Source organism: Bicyclus anynana, chromosome 13 (genome assembly GCF_947172395.1).
Source record: "Bicyclus anynana chromosome 13, ilBicAnyn1.1, whole genome shotgun sequence".
Taxonomy (NCBI): domain Eukaryota; kingdom Metazoa; phylum Arthropoda; class Insecta; order Lepidoptera; family Nymphalidae; genus Bicyclus; species Bicyclus anynana.
The window spans coordinates 5,837,134-5,854,744 of NC_069095.1; the positions used below are offsets into that span (position 1 = coordinate 5,837,134).

The 17,611-nt window shown below is 35.7% G+C and overlaps 1 protein-coding gene across 6 annotated transcripts; it reads right to left on the minus strand.

Moving 5' to 3' along the window:
- Positions 1-54: 54 nt before the first annotated feature.
- On the minus strand, positions 55-15,561 carry LOC112045920 (PI-PLC X domain-containing protein 1). 6 transcript variants are annotated; one of them, XM_052884950.1, is made up of 9 exons: positions 15,414-15,508; positions 11,588-11,779; positions 9,742-9,822; positions 8,103-8,251; positions 6,268-6,512; positions 4,278-4,490; positions 2,987-3,074; positions 2,554-2,788; positions 55-1,287 (listed from the first exon to the last, which is right to left on the minus strand). In XM_052884950.1, exons 2-9 carry the CDS (start codon positions 11,628-11,630, stop codon positions 944-946), a joined length of 1,398 nt encoding a protein of 465 aa, XP_052740910.1. In that variant the 5' UTR covers positions 11,631-11,779; positions 15,414-15,508; the 3' UTR covers positions 55-943. The 6 variants fall into 6 exon arrangements, with proteins under 6 accessions (XP_052740910.1, XP_052740911.1, XP_052740912.1 ...); XM_052884951.1 differs by lacking the exon at positions 11,588-11,779 and adding an exon at positions 11,384-11,526 and having other exon boundaries at positions 9,746-9,822; positions 15,414-15,506; XM_052884952.1 differs by lacking the exon at positions 11,588-11,779 and adding an exon at positions 11,384-11,526 and having other exon boundaries at positions 15,414-15,506.
- Between the last annotated feature and the right edge of the window lie 2,050 nt (positions 15,562-17,611).

Sequence of the window (17,611 nt, forward strand, 5' to 3'; positions counted from 1 at the left end):
GTTCCGGAATTAGTATCTACAAACATTTTAAAATGCTAAGAAAAGCTTGTAAGATTTTAAAATAAAAGTATTTATTTTGTATGTTTATTTTTGGCTTCATTATATAAATTGTTTCTTACCAAGTAAAGATGGACTAGTTCACTCTTAACAATGGGGATGATGACTAGGTTTGAATATATTGATTTTTATGATACATTCGGGTAAATAGTGTCAATGTTAACTAATTTATACATAAAAAGCAAAGATTGTCTGGATATTTGCAAAATAAATGAGATTATAAAATTTCAAAAACTATTAAATTTTTTTTATCGTAATTAGATGAAAATTTATACAGTTTTAGCTTCCTTACATTAAATATGACATTTTTTAATATATGAACTGTAAAGATAAACGCACAAATAACAAAGATATTAGTAATTTTGTTTGAACTCGCATACAAATCTAACGATCATTACATTGCCTATGACGTCATTTTTTCGAGCCATTTTGTACGGGGCGTTTTTCAGGGATCCGCGGCAGCGCCGCAAATCTGACTCTTTAAATCCCTGTAGCTCCGAAAGTAATGATCTCAGATACCCTGTTCCTTTTACAAAATTGCTTTACTATTAGTTCCTTTTACAAAATTGCTTTACTCTTAATTTATATACAATTTAAAAAACTGTCATCATCCCTATTAGGGTGTATTTATAATTTATCTCACTACATTGTTATAGCCGGAATATCTTACATTAAAACATCAGGCAGTGTTAAAGCATGTACCGAGAGTGTCCGATCAGTGACAATAAATTCCTCAATTTGTATGGAATCATCAAAGCTTTTTAGAACGGTTTCGGTGGTACTTTGTAAGTGGAAGTCCTGAAGAGCGACGACCATAGAACTGCAGTTGAGCGCGATGAGACTTAACAACTATTCCGCCACTTCGGAAACGTATTCCGCTGTTTCGTCATAACCGATTGGATCTTTCCACGCTGAGCGCTATCGAGACGTCCGTGACATCGCTTCCAAGGAAGAAGTCCGTAGAAACAATGTTGGCGTTATTCCGCCAACGAGTTTTAAGGCGGGCTGTGACATTCCTATTCACAGCATCGGCGTTTTCTCTCAGTGAGCCTCTAACAAGTAGGATGTCTAAAACTGTTGGAGTTGTTTGTGCCATGGCTGAGAATAAAGGCGAACGAGCAGTAGGCAGCGGTGATCGGTCGATCATGGTGTCCAGGAAACGGAAGAGTTCTGTAGGGCTATTGGTGTTTGCCCAGAGATGAGGTAAAATCGGCCACAGCCATCTATTCCCTGTAACAGATTAATAGTTTAGTAAAGTAAAAGTATTACTGAAATAACATCTGCTGACGCTTTGAAGATATTTTTTAGTCTAAGGAGGACAATGATAGCGAGGCCAGTCCACAAACTCCAAGTCTTTCAGCGTGCTATGGACAGAGATGCTTGGAATCTCTTTGAGGGATAAAATCCGGAGCGAAATGATTCGCCAAAGAACAAAGTAAACGACATACTTGTAGCTCTCAGGGCTAGTGCATTGAAGTGGCAGTTGGCTTAACATCTCTGTCGGACGACCGATGGTTGTTGGTATCGTAAAGACCGTGGAAACCGCGTCTCGGTAAACGGAGTGTGAGACGCCTCTGTGGAGCAATGATCTCCGGAAGGTCAGGCATCGATTGGATGGAAAAAGCCAAAAATAGAGCGGGCTGGCACTGTTCAAAAGAAGTCCATGTCAAGCAGTGGATGCATAATGGCTGCTGCTGCTGATGATGATGATGATGATGATGATGATGATGATGATGATGATGATTCTTTTTTTATTCTTTACAAGTTTGCCCTTGACTACAATATCACCTGATGGTAAGTGATGATGCAGTCTAAGATGGAAGCGGGCTAACTTGTTAGGAGGAGGATGAAAATCCACACCCCTTTCGGTATCTACACGGCATCGTACCGGAACGCTAAATCGCTTGGCGGTACGTCTTTGCCGGTAGGGTGGTAACTAGCCACGGCCGAAGCCTCCCACCAGTCAGACCTGGACAAATTAAGAAAATCTCAATCTGCCCAGCCGGGGATCGAACCCAGGACCTCAGTCTTGTAAAAATGATGATGATGATGATGATGATGATGATGATGATGATGATGATGATGATGATGATGATGATGATGATGATGATGATATTAAAAGTACTGCATGTGCCTGCCTTGGCAGCCCCGTGGCCAGCCTGTGCGTCTTCGTATTATGTTGATGATTCGAGTCCAGGAAAGTAGGTCCAAGTCTCAGTTATTATAATTACCATCTGATACTGTCCGTTCAGACCAGACCGGAGTTTAACATTAAGTCTAATCACTATAGTGTAGCATGGTGCATCAAAGATCTTAATCTCCTTTTCTATAAGAAGGGTCCTGTATGATGATGGTTGAGTTAACTCTTGTCTCACGTTACTCCTACAAGCGGCTCAGAGAAAGAGGTAAGTTCAGTTGCCAGTCCGTGAATAATGATATTCTATTCTAATAACCCCTTCCTTATCATGACCTTTATGCCTGATATACAAGACTTACCAGCAACGATACTATTGTCGACATAACTGAAGAGCAGTCGTCTATTGGCGTTTAAAAGGGCCTGCAGTGTAGGTCCTCTTGTCCCAGGATTAGTAGCGAATTGTATCGCAGACGCTATGTGGGGTCCCAACTCTCTCTGGATCATATTGATCAAGCCGCGGTGGACGTGTTGAATCGGTGCGCCGTTTTGATGGTAGAAGCCGACAGGGAAGTGATGGGCGTCGAGGAATATAACCTGAAATGTAGCAATATTTATAGTAGATTGTTAACCGAGGGTGGAAATGATCAATTCCCGAGGAATTTAGACGCACGAGCGTAGCGAGGGCGGCTATAGTAGCTTACAATATTAAGAAATTCGGACTTGTATTAAAAAAATTCACCATGTTATATTTTATCTAGGTAAATAAACATATATAATAATTATTGTACAAACCTCTCTAGTACTATCTAGGAATGCTCGTATTTCTCTCAATAGTGGCACTAAGGGACGGACACGAATTAGATTGTGATTCAGCCAGTATCTGTAAACATACAAATGGTTTTTTTTTATTATTATTCTTTTACAAGTAAGCCCTTGACTACAATCTCACCTGATGGTAAGTGATGATGCAGTCTAAGATGGAAGCGGGCTAACTTGTTAGGAGGAGGATGAAAATCAACACCCCTTTCGGTTTCTACACGGCATCGTACCGGAACGCTAAATCGCTTGGCGGTACGTCTTTGCCGGTAGGTTGGTAACTAGCCACGGCCGAAGCCTCCCACCAGCCAGACCTGGACAAATTAAGAAAATCTCAATCTGCCCAGCCGGGGATCGAACCCAGGACCTCCGCATGTAAATCCACCGTGCATGCCACTGCGCCACGGAGGCCGTCAAATGGTGAATGTAAACATGAATTATCATAATGTATTATCCAACATAGTTATCAAAATCCCAGAGGTTTAAAGATTAAGATTATCGTACGTGTTCCAAGCATAATATTGTGGCTTAGTTAGTTGGATTGGATGGGGAAAGGATTATTTACGAGAAATTTACGTATGTATTACGTATAGTATAGCCGAGTTAGCCATGCGTAACTGAACCTCACGTAACTGCCTGTTGTGGTATCTGTTAAAGAAGATTAAGTACAAAAATATTATTTGTACTTTACATTTTACAAAGAAAAGGGTTATTCGCTTTTCATATGACTCATCGCGCATTGTCGCATTACCGTTCGTCTGGTGGTAGATTTCGGATTTGGTAAGTTTTCACGGCAAAGAGTTACCGCCAAGCGATTTAGCGTTTCGGTACGATGCCTTATACCTCTTATGAAATGTGTATCTCATACAAGTAATATAATGATATAGTTTCTGAGTAATATAACTAAGTATAAATATTCTGTAATATTTTGCACGCCCTTCAAGGCGAAAACATCTTTTTTTTGTCATCTTTTTTACATATTTGTGCAAATAAACGATATTATGATTATAATTATGATTTATGTAACTCCGCTTCCATTTTAGACTGTGAGTCCTGAGATCGTCCAATTCCACTCCATACGGTAGGTATAGTGTGTTTGAGTTGGAAGTGAGTAGATGAGTAATTATTAGCATCACTTAGGTTCTACTACGTGGATAAAGTAGACTTTTGCGTGCCGTTTTAGAATCAGAAAAAATGTTTTACCGAGCTAGTATGATGACAAACTTATAAATTTTTATAGAACTTAATGTTAAAAGGTTTAACGCACCTGTCCTCTTCTCGGCTGTAAAAGTCGTAGTACGCAATACGGAAGTCAAAATATCTGATGCCGTAGACCAGTTGGGCCCAGATGGAGCGATCTTGGCACAGCACGAAGCTGTCTCGCTCCACCGTGCTGACCTCTGTATCAAACCTCCACGCGCCAGCGTTGTGGGTGCCTGGTATGGCTAAATCGCCTATACGCAGTTTGTTGATTTGGCTCCTGTAAAAGTCAAAGTCAAAGTCAAAGTCCAAAATATCTAATAAATAAAATTAATACATAAATAAAATTGTAGTGTCTGGTTGTAATAATAACTGTTTCGTCATATGCTTTTTACACAATTTACACAATAGATATTTTTATCAACCCATATTTGGCTCACTGCTGAACACGAGTCTCCTTTCAGAATGAGAGGGGTTAGGGCATAGGCTAACAGTCCACCAGGTCAACAGCTGGCCCAATGCGGATTAACAGACTTCACATACGTATAGAGAATTAAGAAAACTCTCAAGTATGCAGGTTTCCTCACGATGTTTTTCCTTCACCGTTTTTACGCGTACGAAGTCGCGGGCGTCCGCTAGTCTGCAATATAATGAGAGCCTGCAATACCTAGACATACCATGCTCAAAACATAGGTAGCCAATTAAGTAGTTAGGAACATGGTTGCTTTGGAAAGTAGCGGGTTTTAAGGGTTCAGACCCTTAATTGTCCAAGTGTAAAACGTAATTATTTGATAACTTCTATGGGATTTTATGTACAACCCTTGCAACTTAACCCTTAAAGCATGTTTTTCAAAGTGTTATCACGAAGTTTTAAGTGACTGGCGACTTACGGGACACTATTTCTCATATTATGCCCAAGAATATACAAGTATATAAAAAATAAGCATTATGGCTGGACGGTTGAGGGTCTAGACTGCAGAACACCGCTAAAGGTAACTAGACCCGTAAAAACTGCATAGAATGATAAGCTTTCAGCCGTCATAAAATAAAGTAAGTTTGGCTACAGCAGGCATTTTTTTAAACACACTGTTTTTCAGAAATAAATATTTCTTTTTTCTTATTATCGACTATAAAGAAATGTAACTCATCCTCATATATCTTATAATATACGTAAACAACACCACATTCAAGTAGCGATTTGGAAAATATATTGAAACTAACAATTGATACCTATTGTCTCGATGAAGATACAGTATGACAGTTACTCAATATCTTATTATACCCTGAAGCAATGAACTTGTAAGGAAATACGTAGGCAGGAAACAAGACACTGCAAACCAATCTTGTGATTAAAGAGTGAATGTGATTTTATCTTTGTCTTGGCCACTGAAGAAAGATCTGACTCATTCTTCTTTATTAATGCTGAATGAGATAATATAGTAGGTATGACTTTTCACCAGATTACAGTCATTTAGACAGAGGGTTTCTTTTTAGTTCAAATGAGATAGATGGCAGATCTTGTAAGTCTCAGTTTGTAGCTCTTTTTGTAGAGTATCGAAAATTTAGTATAAAAATATTTTGAACGTGATGACGACAACTTATAGTCATCATTGTCTGTATATTTTTTAAGTACTAGTATATCTAAGTAATAATTTAATTCCTCTTTTGACCTGTTTTTCATTGATGTCCCGCTCCTATTAGTCGTAGAGACGTTATAATTTAGCCTAAGGTAATAAATAGGCTTTAGGCTTGATAAATGGACTATCGAGTACAAAAATTTCTCAATTTGAAACAACTTTGTAATATAAGAACTCACTTCTTTTGGATAACTATTGGCCCTTTTCAGTTCGTGGTTAAGCTAAGCTCTGTCATAATCAACAGTACAGATTCACACTTTAGCTTAGACTTCTCAGACTGACTTCTCCAGCCTCGACTTACTCTTAGGGTTGGTAAGCTAAGGCTATCGCATTTCAATCACATAACTATAATGTATGGTTTATTATGTATCGTAGTGTGTATGTAATTATGTTTTATACATACATACATTTTTTACTTACGCGTTATCTTCCATCCAAGTCGGTTGAATCTTTAGGCAATTGAAGGATTGTATAAAGCTGTTTCCAGCACCAACCCAGGGCCATAGACAATGTGGGCCTTTGAGACCGCTGCTGCTTTGCCAGCCACCCGGTAAGTTACCATCGCCCAGGGAAATGTTTGTGATAACAAAACCCACGGCTGAGTTGACGGGGAAGGTGGTTAAAGCATTATTCCAAGACAAAGGTCTGCCGTTGAAAAGACCAATCTGAAAAGAATATTGTTATGCTCAATTAGAAATAAGTAATAAAAATTTTGAAAATTAGTCCTAGTTAATTATTATTATAACATTAAGAAATAACTAAATAAAAGATTCTCGAGGTTCATAATGCTTATCAATTAAAAATACAATAGAAAATAATAAATATGAGTAGACCTAATTAGAATGTGGAGCGGTGGTATTTTTCAGATTAGTACTCGTATAATTTTTGATCTCATTTTTTGTGATATACACTGACAATACAAATTATCACATTTCACTCAAGCAGAGTAGCTAGGTATTATGTCAAAGAAAATGCTGAATTTGATAAAGGACAAGTATGCGAGAAACGAGAGAAAGAACTATAAAATTAAGAAATAACTAAATAAAAGTTCCTTATGGTTCATAATGCCTTTCAATTATAAAAACACAATAGAAAATAATAATTATGAGAAGGTACTTAATTAGAATATGGAGCGGTGTTGTTTTGTTTTTCAGATTAGTATAATCTTTAATCTGTTTTTTTTTGTGATATACACTATCACAATACAAATTATCACATTTTACTCAAGTAGAGTAGCTTATACTAAAGATAATGCTGAATTTGATAAAGGTATGCGAGAAACGAGAGAAAAACTTTAAGATTAAAACACGATAATTGTATTATGGAACGAACGTAGGAAATACATAAATCGGATGTAAGCACCCGCCCATGATTTACTAAATTGCTATACAAAGCGAAACATTACGTAGTTTGCGTGTCTGTCCGTTCGACGTAATAACACAACGGTAATGACGATAGTCAGGCGAGTGGACGTGTTAATAAAGTCTTCTACTTCCATTCTCGGCTTACGTAACATGACTACCTAATACTGTACACCGAACACGATGCGGTTATAAAAACACGCTTAATATTTCAGTGTCAAGTCCGAATGCGTTGTTAAAATGTAACTGCGGGTAACTCTAGTATAGTGAATGGCAATTTAAAATTCTTGTAACTCTAGTACAGTGAATGACAATGAATTAATTATCTATATTGTCTCTGTATTTAATAAAAATAATGGTTACCCCTTTGATACGATATAATGCGTCGCGACATATACCGTTTTCTTCAAACTATTATGATGGGCAAGATTGCAGGCAAAAGAGGAGTATGAAGATGGAAGAAGTCCTGGCTATAAAACATACAGTGGACTGGCTTGAAGACAGTTGAAGAACTTTTCCGCCTAGCCATTGACAAAGAAAAGTCTATAAAGCTGACCGCCGACCTTCAGTAATGAAGACGCTCTTTGAGAATAACCCCTTAGATGGCAGATATCTGAGAGTCAACGCCACAGCCTGTTTAAGTTTGAATATTATCGTAAAGTAAAATTTTAAATAACAATGTTAAACGTTAAACGTTAAAGTAGAATCATCTTAGTTCTCAAAAGCAGGTTTGTATCTGCTGTTAAGAAATACAGATTAGCTAGTTTATTAATCTTTATTAGTGAAGTAGACCTTGAAAATGTTTAAGATAGCCTGAGTTATTTTTGAATGATTGTTGTTAAAAACCACTTCTTTTTGAAATGCTATACTGTACATAGATAGATATAAAATTACCTGCATAGGTGTATTTGAACAAGTACTGAAATCCCAGTTTAGTTCGATCGCATCGAGCAAATTCCTTCCAACTGATATTCGTATGGCTGGTGAATGGATCGTCACCCATACTCTTCCACATGCTGACTTTTCCAAAACATAATTGCTCGCTGAAAATATACATATAACATCATTCAAGACAGGTATACGAATGCGCTACTGTTATCTTTAAACTCGTATCTTTCTATAAATATGATTAAGAAAATGGAGATTCTTAATAATATTTAAAGAAATAATTGAAAGTACTGTTACATTTAAAATATTACCTCTATACATCATAGATAATAGACAAGGAATATAATGTACGTAGGAATATAATGGAAGAAACATCTTGAGTTTTTGGTTAACTTTTTTAACCAAAAATGCAAGTCTTTATTAAAATCTACAGTTTTGGATACTTTTGAATCTTTATCATCGACATCAAAAGTTAAATTGACGTTAAAAGCGACAGTTTAAGTATTTCAATATTTATGTATTAGCAGCGATAGTCGAAAGAAAATGAAGTTTTAGCAAGTCAACTTAACTTACTCGATAGTAATCTCCTTCACCAGGGTTATGTATTTATTTTAAACATGCAAAAGATTAGCCAAAGTAATGAGTAGGAAAGTAAACAAGTTTGCTTTTTAGGTAATCAGCTTCATTCACAAAACTTTATTCATCAAAGTTTAATTCACAAAAATTTTATTAATAGACAAAGATTATAATGATTATTTTCTATAGTTAATCTTCAAAAATATATCTATGTGATGAGAAATGTATGAAGTAACAAAATGATGTCTACATAATATATTATACATAGGTTTGTTCACCTTTCCCTTCGTTTCATCATATATATAGGTAAATTAACTAAGACTTTCAGCATAAATTATTATCGTTGTATTAGTTGTTTAAAAACGAAGCATTTTTTCTCCTTTAAGATTGCTTTTCTTTCTCTATTCTAATCCTTTGAGTAGACGTACTTGTGAGTTATTTTTATAGTACTACTATATAAAATCACAAACCAGTGACGGATTTACCCTAAGGCCTAGTAGGCCCGGGCCTAAGCGGCCAGCTTTAGACGTTAGGGGCGGCCATTCGTGATTTAAATGTGGGAATAAGCAATGAATATCCAAACACCAATTACAATAATTTCTAATTTTATAACTTTTTTTTAACCTTAAACAATTTCGAATGTTTTATTTTAAGTGTGCAATGATCCCTAAAACATCGGAAAATATTACAAAAAAAGTCAATTATTGATTTTGATACAAATTGATTTTATAAATTTTATAAAAGGCGATTTCGTCAAAATATAGTCTACTAATTATTCTAAGATTATGATGCGATTATGATAGCTGGTACTTTGGTATGGGGCCTAAGGAGGCCAAGACTACAAATCCGTCACTGCTTATAACTAAGTAGAAAACTATCGCCTATAACCAAACAACAGGCCTTCTTAGGGCACGCTAGGAACCTTGGCATGTCTACGTGAGGCAAAGTTGCCAGGCCTCATGTATTAATAATTTTTAATCAATTATTGATGTTACGAGTATACTTAGTATACAGTGCTTTTAAGTTAGTGCCCAACACCAAATATACTTTGTGAGCCTCAGCTACGTACATACACTTTTTAAATGACGCATGATTCGGCTTATTTTTATATTCGTATCCAATGAAGGCCGCCGGTATGGCATGTATGATACTGAAAAACATAAATATTAGAATAAAATACTAATACCTACATAGCATGAAGTCGATATTTCGAAGAAGATTTAATTCCTTATTTTTATAAGCAAAAGAAGACACATTATAAAACAAATACCTAAGTGCAAGGAAAAACATCGTGAGCTCTCACAAACTCTCGTGTGTGAAGTCTGCCAATCCGCATTGGGCCATCGTGGTAGACTATTGGCCTAATTTGCTGAGCACGAGTCTCCTCTCATTCTGAGAGGAGACTCCTGCTTAGCAGTCAATATGGATTGAAAATGATGAATCGCAAAGCGACTTTCTTCACAGCATAATTTGTTGATATGATTTTGTTTCTTGGGTAACTTTATTTGATAAATCATGAAATAAACCCGCAGAAAAACTTGAGGGAGAGTTGGGAATAAAATTAAGGACCTTTTGATTATAAAGTACCTACTTAAAATATTTCCAAATGCATTGTCATCATTATTTTTTTGTCTTTCAAGATTAATATGAATGATTGTTCTTTCCTAATCTTTGTAAGAAGGCAAGATTATTCGATATCTTCAGGTAAAAACCTTCGTGAATGTCAAATGATGTAAATAAAAACATTAAAATGAATATTATACAAAATTATATGAATCTGAATCATCTGATTTGTACTCTATACATATAAATTAATGTTATGTTTATTAGATTGTGTTCGATAGGTACTTTACCTTAATTTTATATTGTGAAAACGTTCGCGTATGGTTTACCTGAATTTCCTTAAAATTCTAGACTACTAAAAACTACTGACAAGTAATACTTTTAGCGAAATGACAATTTTCATGTCTTTAATTTTAGTCTAGTTTAGAATTTCATACATTGTTGCAATATTCATAGAATTATGATTTTCTTCAAATAGTTTTCAACTATCAAACTTTAAAATATAAGATTCTCATTTAAAACATAAACCAACATAACTGCCTTCTTGGCAGTCGGGTTAAAATAACCCGAAACTAAGTTTTGGGTCTGTTTTATTAAAATCAGTTTTTAACCGCTAAATAACAAGTCATCATCATCACCATCAGCACCGTCATCATCATCATCATCATCATCATCATCATCATCATCATCATCAGCACCGTCATCATCATCAAAATCATCATCATCATCATCATCATCATTATCAATATCATCATAATCATCATCATCATCATCATCAATATCATCATCATCATCATCATTATCACCATCATCATCACCATCAGCACCATCGTAATCATTATCATCATCATCATCAACAATATCATCATCATTATTGTAACATCAGCAGATGCTGGTCCACTGCCGGACACAAGTCTCCGTTGTCAGTTTCTGTATACCTGCGAAATGTTGTAGATAATATTATGTCGTCAGTATATCAAGTGGAGAGACGACAACGCTGCAATAAGACCTAATACTTTCTGAGATTTCGTAATTACGCAGCCAGCGGTATTTCGTTTTAATATATTTAGATTTGTGTTATTTATAAAACGCATTTAGCCCATTTTCTCTCTAATATGAAAAACATTGCAACTGTTTGTCCCACTTACACTGTCATTGAAGTCAAATTACATAATTTTAGTGACATAACATTTTAACCGTAGTCTAACGGCGCGAGTCTCCGATTCCTTTTACGAAGTCGAATTATATAAGTTGTAGGAACTCTTCGTGTTCACCATTCTGAACAGGTGACCTAATAATACACAACAATTATCTAATTAATACATAGTAAATGTGCAGCTGGTGTTACATACTTAACTTCAACGTTACTTGCATAGTAATTAGTACAAAGTGCATGTCTTGCTTAGCTGGTGTGTGTTACCACATCACGCAAATTTCTAATCCGTCCAGGATATCTGGCAGGCATATATTAATATAGGGTTCTTGGGAGTATTTCTCATAATTTCAAGGTGTTGACGAGTCCTCTTAGGAGCCGAAGTGCAAAACTAAAAAATAAAAACTTTTTACGTTTTCATATAAAGTAATTTAAATAATTCCGGCTATCCATGTGATATACGCCTTTATCTATCCTTGTATTTAAAATACGTTAAACTTGGCTACGTCATAATTATAAGGATGCGTTTATGGGACACATTTTAAAATCTATTTACAAAATAAATATATTGTTTACCCCGATAATATTAACCTTAGAACAAATGTTCCTTGAACATTTTTAATTATTTTTCCGTAAAGAATATAACCTCAAAGTTATGGGAAATACTCCCCAGCATGTCGCCGTATATAAATGCGAAAGGTATATCTCGAAAACAGTTAGACGTACAAAGTTAAAATTCGGCAGGGAGGTAGTTCTTAGGTAGCTCCGCTTGTTGCTTATATTGTAGATTATTAAAAGTGCACATGGATAGGAGTATTTTATACTTCAGCAATTTTTTATATTGTTATTATCAGTAAATCTAATACAAGATTATTAGAAAATAGTATGTGTCTCTTTTCATCATCATCATCGACCCATATTCGGCGCACTGTGGAGTTCGAGTTTCCGCTCAGAATGGCCAATAATATAATATAAATCAGGTTAGGCCAATAGTCCACCACGCTGGCCCAATGCGGATTGGCAGACTTCACACACGCAGAGAATTAAGAAAACTCTCTGGTCTGCAGGTTTCCTCACGATGTTTTTCCTTCACCGTTTAAGATACATGATATTTAATTTCTTAAAATGCACACAACTGAAAAGTTGGAGGTGCGTGCCCCGGACCGGATTCGAATCCACACTCGGGATCGGAGGCAGAGGTCATATCCTGGGCTGGGCTATCGCGATGTTATAAGTCTGTTAACCTACTATTAAATACCGCAAATGCTACATACACTACTTTATATCTCGATCTGTCAGATCTGTTCTCGTAAATATTCGAAACTATTTTAAATTGGTTTGGTGGTCGTGGTCCCCAATATACAGTTTATTCTTTGTCTCAGAGCACAGTCCCTGCAGAAACCACAGGGAATTTTCCCGAGGTCCCTTAGAGGCTTATTAGTGCTGTTGAAACAAAAATCTATTGTAACCAATGTTACAATATAGTATTTAATTGATTTTCATACGATTTTCACAGTTGTATAGTTTATTTCATTTGGAAGTGTTGTAGAGATTTTCATCCGATGAAATCAATTCCACGCTATAGTGTTTTTTTCCTTACATGGCGAGAATGCTAAACAATAATGGCGGACAGAAAACCATACACAATCAGTAGGGATGGGAAGTTTATCGCGGGGACTGTATCGCGGACTATACTGTATCTGGGTATCTATGAAACAATGCCGTTACAATAATTAGAAAAATAAATATAATCTATACTTATAATAAATCTGAAGAGAGGTGATAGAGGTCTGATATGTTACTATGATGCGGACAAATCTTGACAAATACTGCATTTGATAAAGATTTTTTATTAGAGATTATAGGTCATTAGCACGTCAAAACTGAGGCGAACTGCCCCTGCATTCTGTAAAGTTGCAGCGATGTGACATCGCTCATTTCCATGGCAACGTCGTTGTTAGTGATATTTTATTTTTGGCATCCCACAGAATATAGTTCAAATTCTAATAAAACTTGTTATAGGCAAATGTTACATCGACGAGTATAATCAGCGGAATCACACCCCAGAAGTGGCTAAAACTTAATTTCAATGAGTCGCATAGAATAAGATCATAATATCTTAATAAATGAAATACAGAAAGTGTTTTTATAACTTGATTCCATTGTTCGCCAGTTTATTGAATTTATTTGCTTCAGAATAATGTCTGAATAGATCGTAGTGTAATATTTCTCCCGCGTTGTGGAAGGTTTATTGAACAATTTATAGTTTCAGGTTGGAGATAAAGTTTTTATTGGACTATATTCTAACATTTGGTAGTAGGTAGGTGCTAACGTCCCAAGTTAGATTTCCAGCACTGGCCAGTTTAGGATTCCATAATTTCTATTTTTTTTTAAAACTCTAAACTTGCTATTTTATATTGAATAATTTCGTTCATGACAAAGGCCGCACCACAATATTTTTTAACTGTCAGTTTCCATACAAAATAAACTCTTTTGTCTTGAACTCTTTTCATCAACTTTATTATATTACTAGCTAACGCCCCGTGGGGATACGGAGAAAAATGATAGCATATGATACTCACAAATAACGTGACGTTCCAGTGGTAAAGGAATTTTAAAAATCGATTAGATCCAGACATTACCCCCTACAATACCACAAACTTTACCTCTGTATAATCCTACTTACTACTAATATTATAAACGCGAAAGTTTGTATGGATGTTTGAATGTTTGTTACTCTTTAACGCCGCAACTACTGAACCGATTTGGCTGAAATTTGGAATGGAAATCTGGATTAACACGTAGGCCACTTTTTATCTCGAAAAAATCCATGGATTCACGAGGTTTACGAAAACCTTATGATTTTGATGGTATAAGTGTTTGTAACTCTTTCACGCATTGTCTACTAAACCGAATCGCCTGAAATTTGAAGTAGAGATAGATTATAGTCTGGATTAACACACACATACACTTTTTATTCCGAAAAAATCCGTGGATCTCGAGAGATTTGTGAAAAACTAAATTCCACGCGGACGAAGTCGCGGGCGTCCGCTAGTATTAGTATAGAGTAATGTTCAGATTGCATCCTAATTAGACAGAGAGTGCTTGTATAACCCGTGCACATGAACTTGAAACCAGACACATCCATACAAACACAGTACAAACATCATTCGAGCCAGGTGTCAAGTTAATCCGCACGAGCTGTAACTGCGACTTGCGAGATGTAAATAAACAAAGTTCATGTACTTTCTGTTTACAACAAGTTTACGTTTACGTTAACTCAAAGAAACAACGATAAACTAGAGTCGTTATGTAGATATCAGTTTTACGTGTGTTTCATCCTAAATAATTTAGAACGTATTTATTTCATACTAGTAGACGCCGAGCGGTTTCACCCGCGTGGTGGTACCCGTAGGAATGCGGGAATAATATAAAGCCTTCCTCGATAAATGGGCTATTTAACACTGAAAGAATTTTTCAAATCGGGCCAGAAGCTCCTGAGATTAGCGCGTTCAAACAAACAAAGCTTTGCAATATTAATATAGATTCAGAGCCAGTACTAACAATTTCAGAGATACCCACAGCTAATTATATCTTAGTATCTTTATATCTATTTTGGCGCTCAGTAAGCAACACTTTTCTGTAATATATTCGATAGCAAAACAATTAAATATATATATATATATATATATATAAGCAGATAATTATGTACTTAAACAATTAATATGTAATGTTAAAATATTTCTTAAATATTTTGAAAGAATTGTTTCAGTCAAAAAATTCACATTTATTAAAATCATATTAATGTTATTGATGAGACAGGACGCTAGTAATAACAATTTTTTAATAACAATACTAAATGTATACAAAATTAGATTAAAACAATTAGAACTAAGACTCAAGACTTATCAAAATTAGGCGCCCTTGATAGGTCGATGTTGTTGATATAAGGTCAAGCATCAATGATTATAAATAAATAATTAATATATATAAAAAAAAAAATGTTTATATAAAAAAAAACTTACGTGCTATAGAAGCGCCAAGAGCGGAAGCGGCGAGGAAAGCCACTGCGTACCACGACACGGCCATCTTTGTTAGTGGCTCCCGCGCCACTGAATACTGAACACTGACAGTGGATTTGGCATTCTTTCGCCACAATTGATTGTTGCGCAGGATACGGTGCAATCACAATGCGACCGAATTACCACACACACATACATCGGTCGGTATGTTTAACTCTCGAAAAATCAATTGCGAAAAATTGTTCAATGTATTTCAAAATAGAATCTCTGTCTAAGTTTATTTTAGAATGAGTGGATAATGATAGTGCGGCGTCCGATTGTTCCCACATTACCGATCAGTTTTGATAGTTCAAGAAGGCATGGGATGTTTTGATGGGGTGCTTTATTTATATGGTTTTTTGTTGTGACTTCACCTTATCCAGGCTTCACTGAGGTATTTGTAATCATTCAATGAAATGAAGACAGCCCACAAACACAATTCAGACGGCCTTCTAAGCAGTGAGGCCATAATTTCTTAATATATATTAATTTATTAATATTTTAAATAAAATTTGACAAACCAACTTGTCTTGAGGCCCATAAGACCCGGGGCTCGGAGCGGACCGCCCCGGTTAGTCCGCTAGAGCTTCTAGGTCTGACGTGAAATTCAAAATTCAATTCATGTCAGACAACAAAATCGGACAATAAGAATGTAATTACATTCGTCCCGCAATTGGATATCTTACTTACTGTATTACTTGGCAGGCCCTAAGATTTTAAGTTTAAGGCGAGCAGTTGCGTGAACAAGGTTTTGAACTAGGGTACGAAATAGGTATACGTATTTTTTATACAAATTGTCTAAATTGGAAATTTCCTTCTCCAATACGGATTCGTCCTCAGGGTAAGCAATGCATTGCATCTATGAAGTGCTCGCCCCTGATTAGTGACAAAGGTTAGTGACAAAATATTGTTAAAGATCATTATAAATTTAACCTTAATCAGGGTAACCAAAACCATTTTAATACCGTGGTCAATTTGGAAGACGTGCTTTTTCAAGCACGTCTTCCAAATTGACCACGACCTCTAGGCCTATGATACACAGGCGCACGCGACTTGTGCTAGGGTCCACCACGTGCAAACGTTACCGGATGCAATCAATTCGAGTATGTGAATGGTCGGACCTAGACCTAGTAGAACTTATTTATATACACAAAAGAAGTATAAAGTCCCTTCAACATAAACTAAGTACCTATGATGGCCAGACCTTCGACGTTTTTTAAAAGCCGAATTTAGTACTGTGGTTCTCAACAGAAAGGTCCTGGGTTCGATTTTCAATTCGGGTCAGAGCATCACCACTTAACATCAATTCTACCATTCAAATAATAAGTCATTACGTGGTTTTTCAACGTATTTTATTTTTTGCAATCATCTAATATTGTGTTTTCAACGAAATGACATAACTATGGTAAAATTACGTAAAGTGGCATTAATATTATTGTAGTGGCAGTAGTAAGTATTAACTAACTTATATTATCCCCGTATTCCTACGGGAACGCGAACCACGCGGGTGAATCCGCGCGGCGTTAGCTAGTTTAAATATAATTTGTACCTCATCTTCACATGCAAAAAAAGAAGGGCATAACTTTATGACTTAACGTTGAAACAATAACTACCGACAAAAACGTGCCGCCAAGCGTTCCGGTACGATGCCGTGTAGAAACCGAAAGAGGTGTGGATTTTCATCCTCCTCCTAACAAGTTAGCCCGCTTCCATCTAAGACTACATCATCACTTACCATCAAGTGAGATTGTAGTCAAGGGCTAACTTGTAAAGAATAAAAAAAAACACAAATCTGATTGTGGTATAGTTTTGAAAATGAAAAGTTACCTATGTTGTTAAGATTTTATGACATTGTTAATGATATTTTTTCATGAGTGGAAAATTATATGAGTTTAAGCACTTTAGTTTTGATAAATGCAGATTATGGATGCAGTAGATTATGACGTCTGCATAATTACATCAATTTAATACATTAGTCAATAATAATAACAAATAATTGATTTATGCGGTGATCAATTATAATTAATCAATGACAGTGGAATATAGATAAAATATTGTATTAAATTCCGTGGCTTTGTTTATGTATTTTAACGTTTTGATTTAAGATCTAAGAAATATGATGAAACGTTTAATATTTAACATCATTTTAGTTAAGGCCGTGA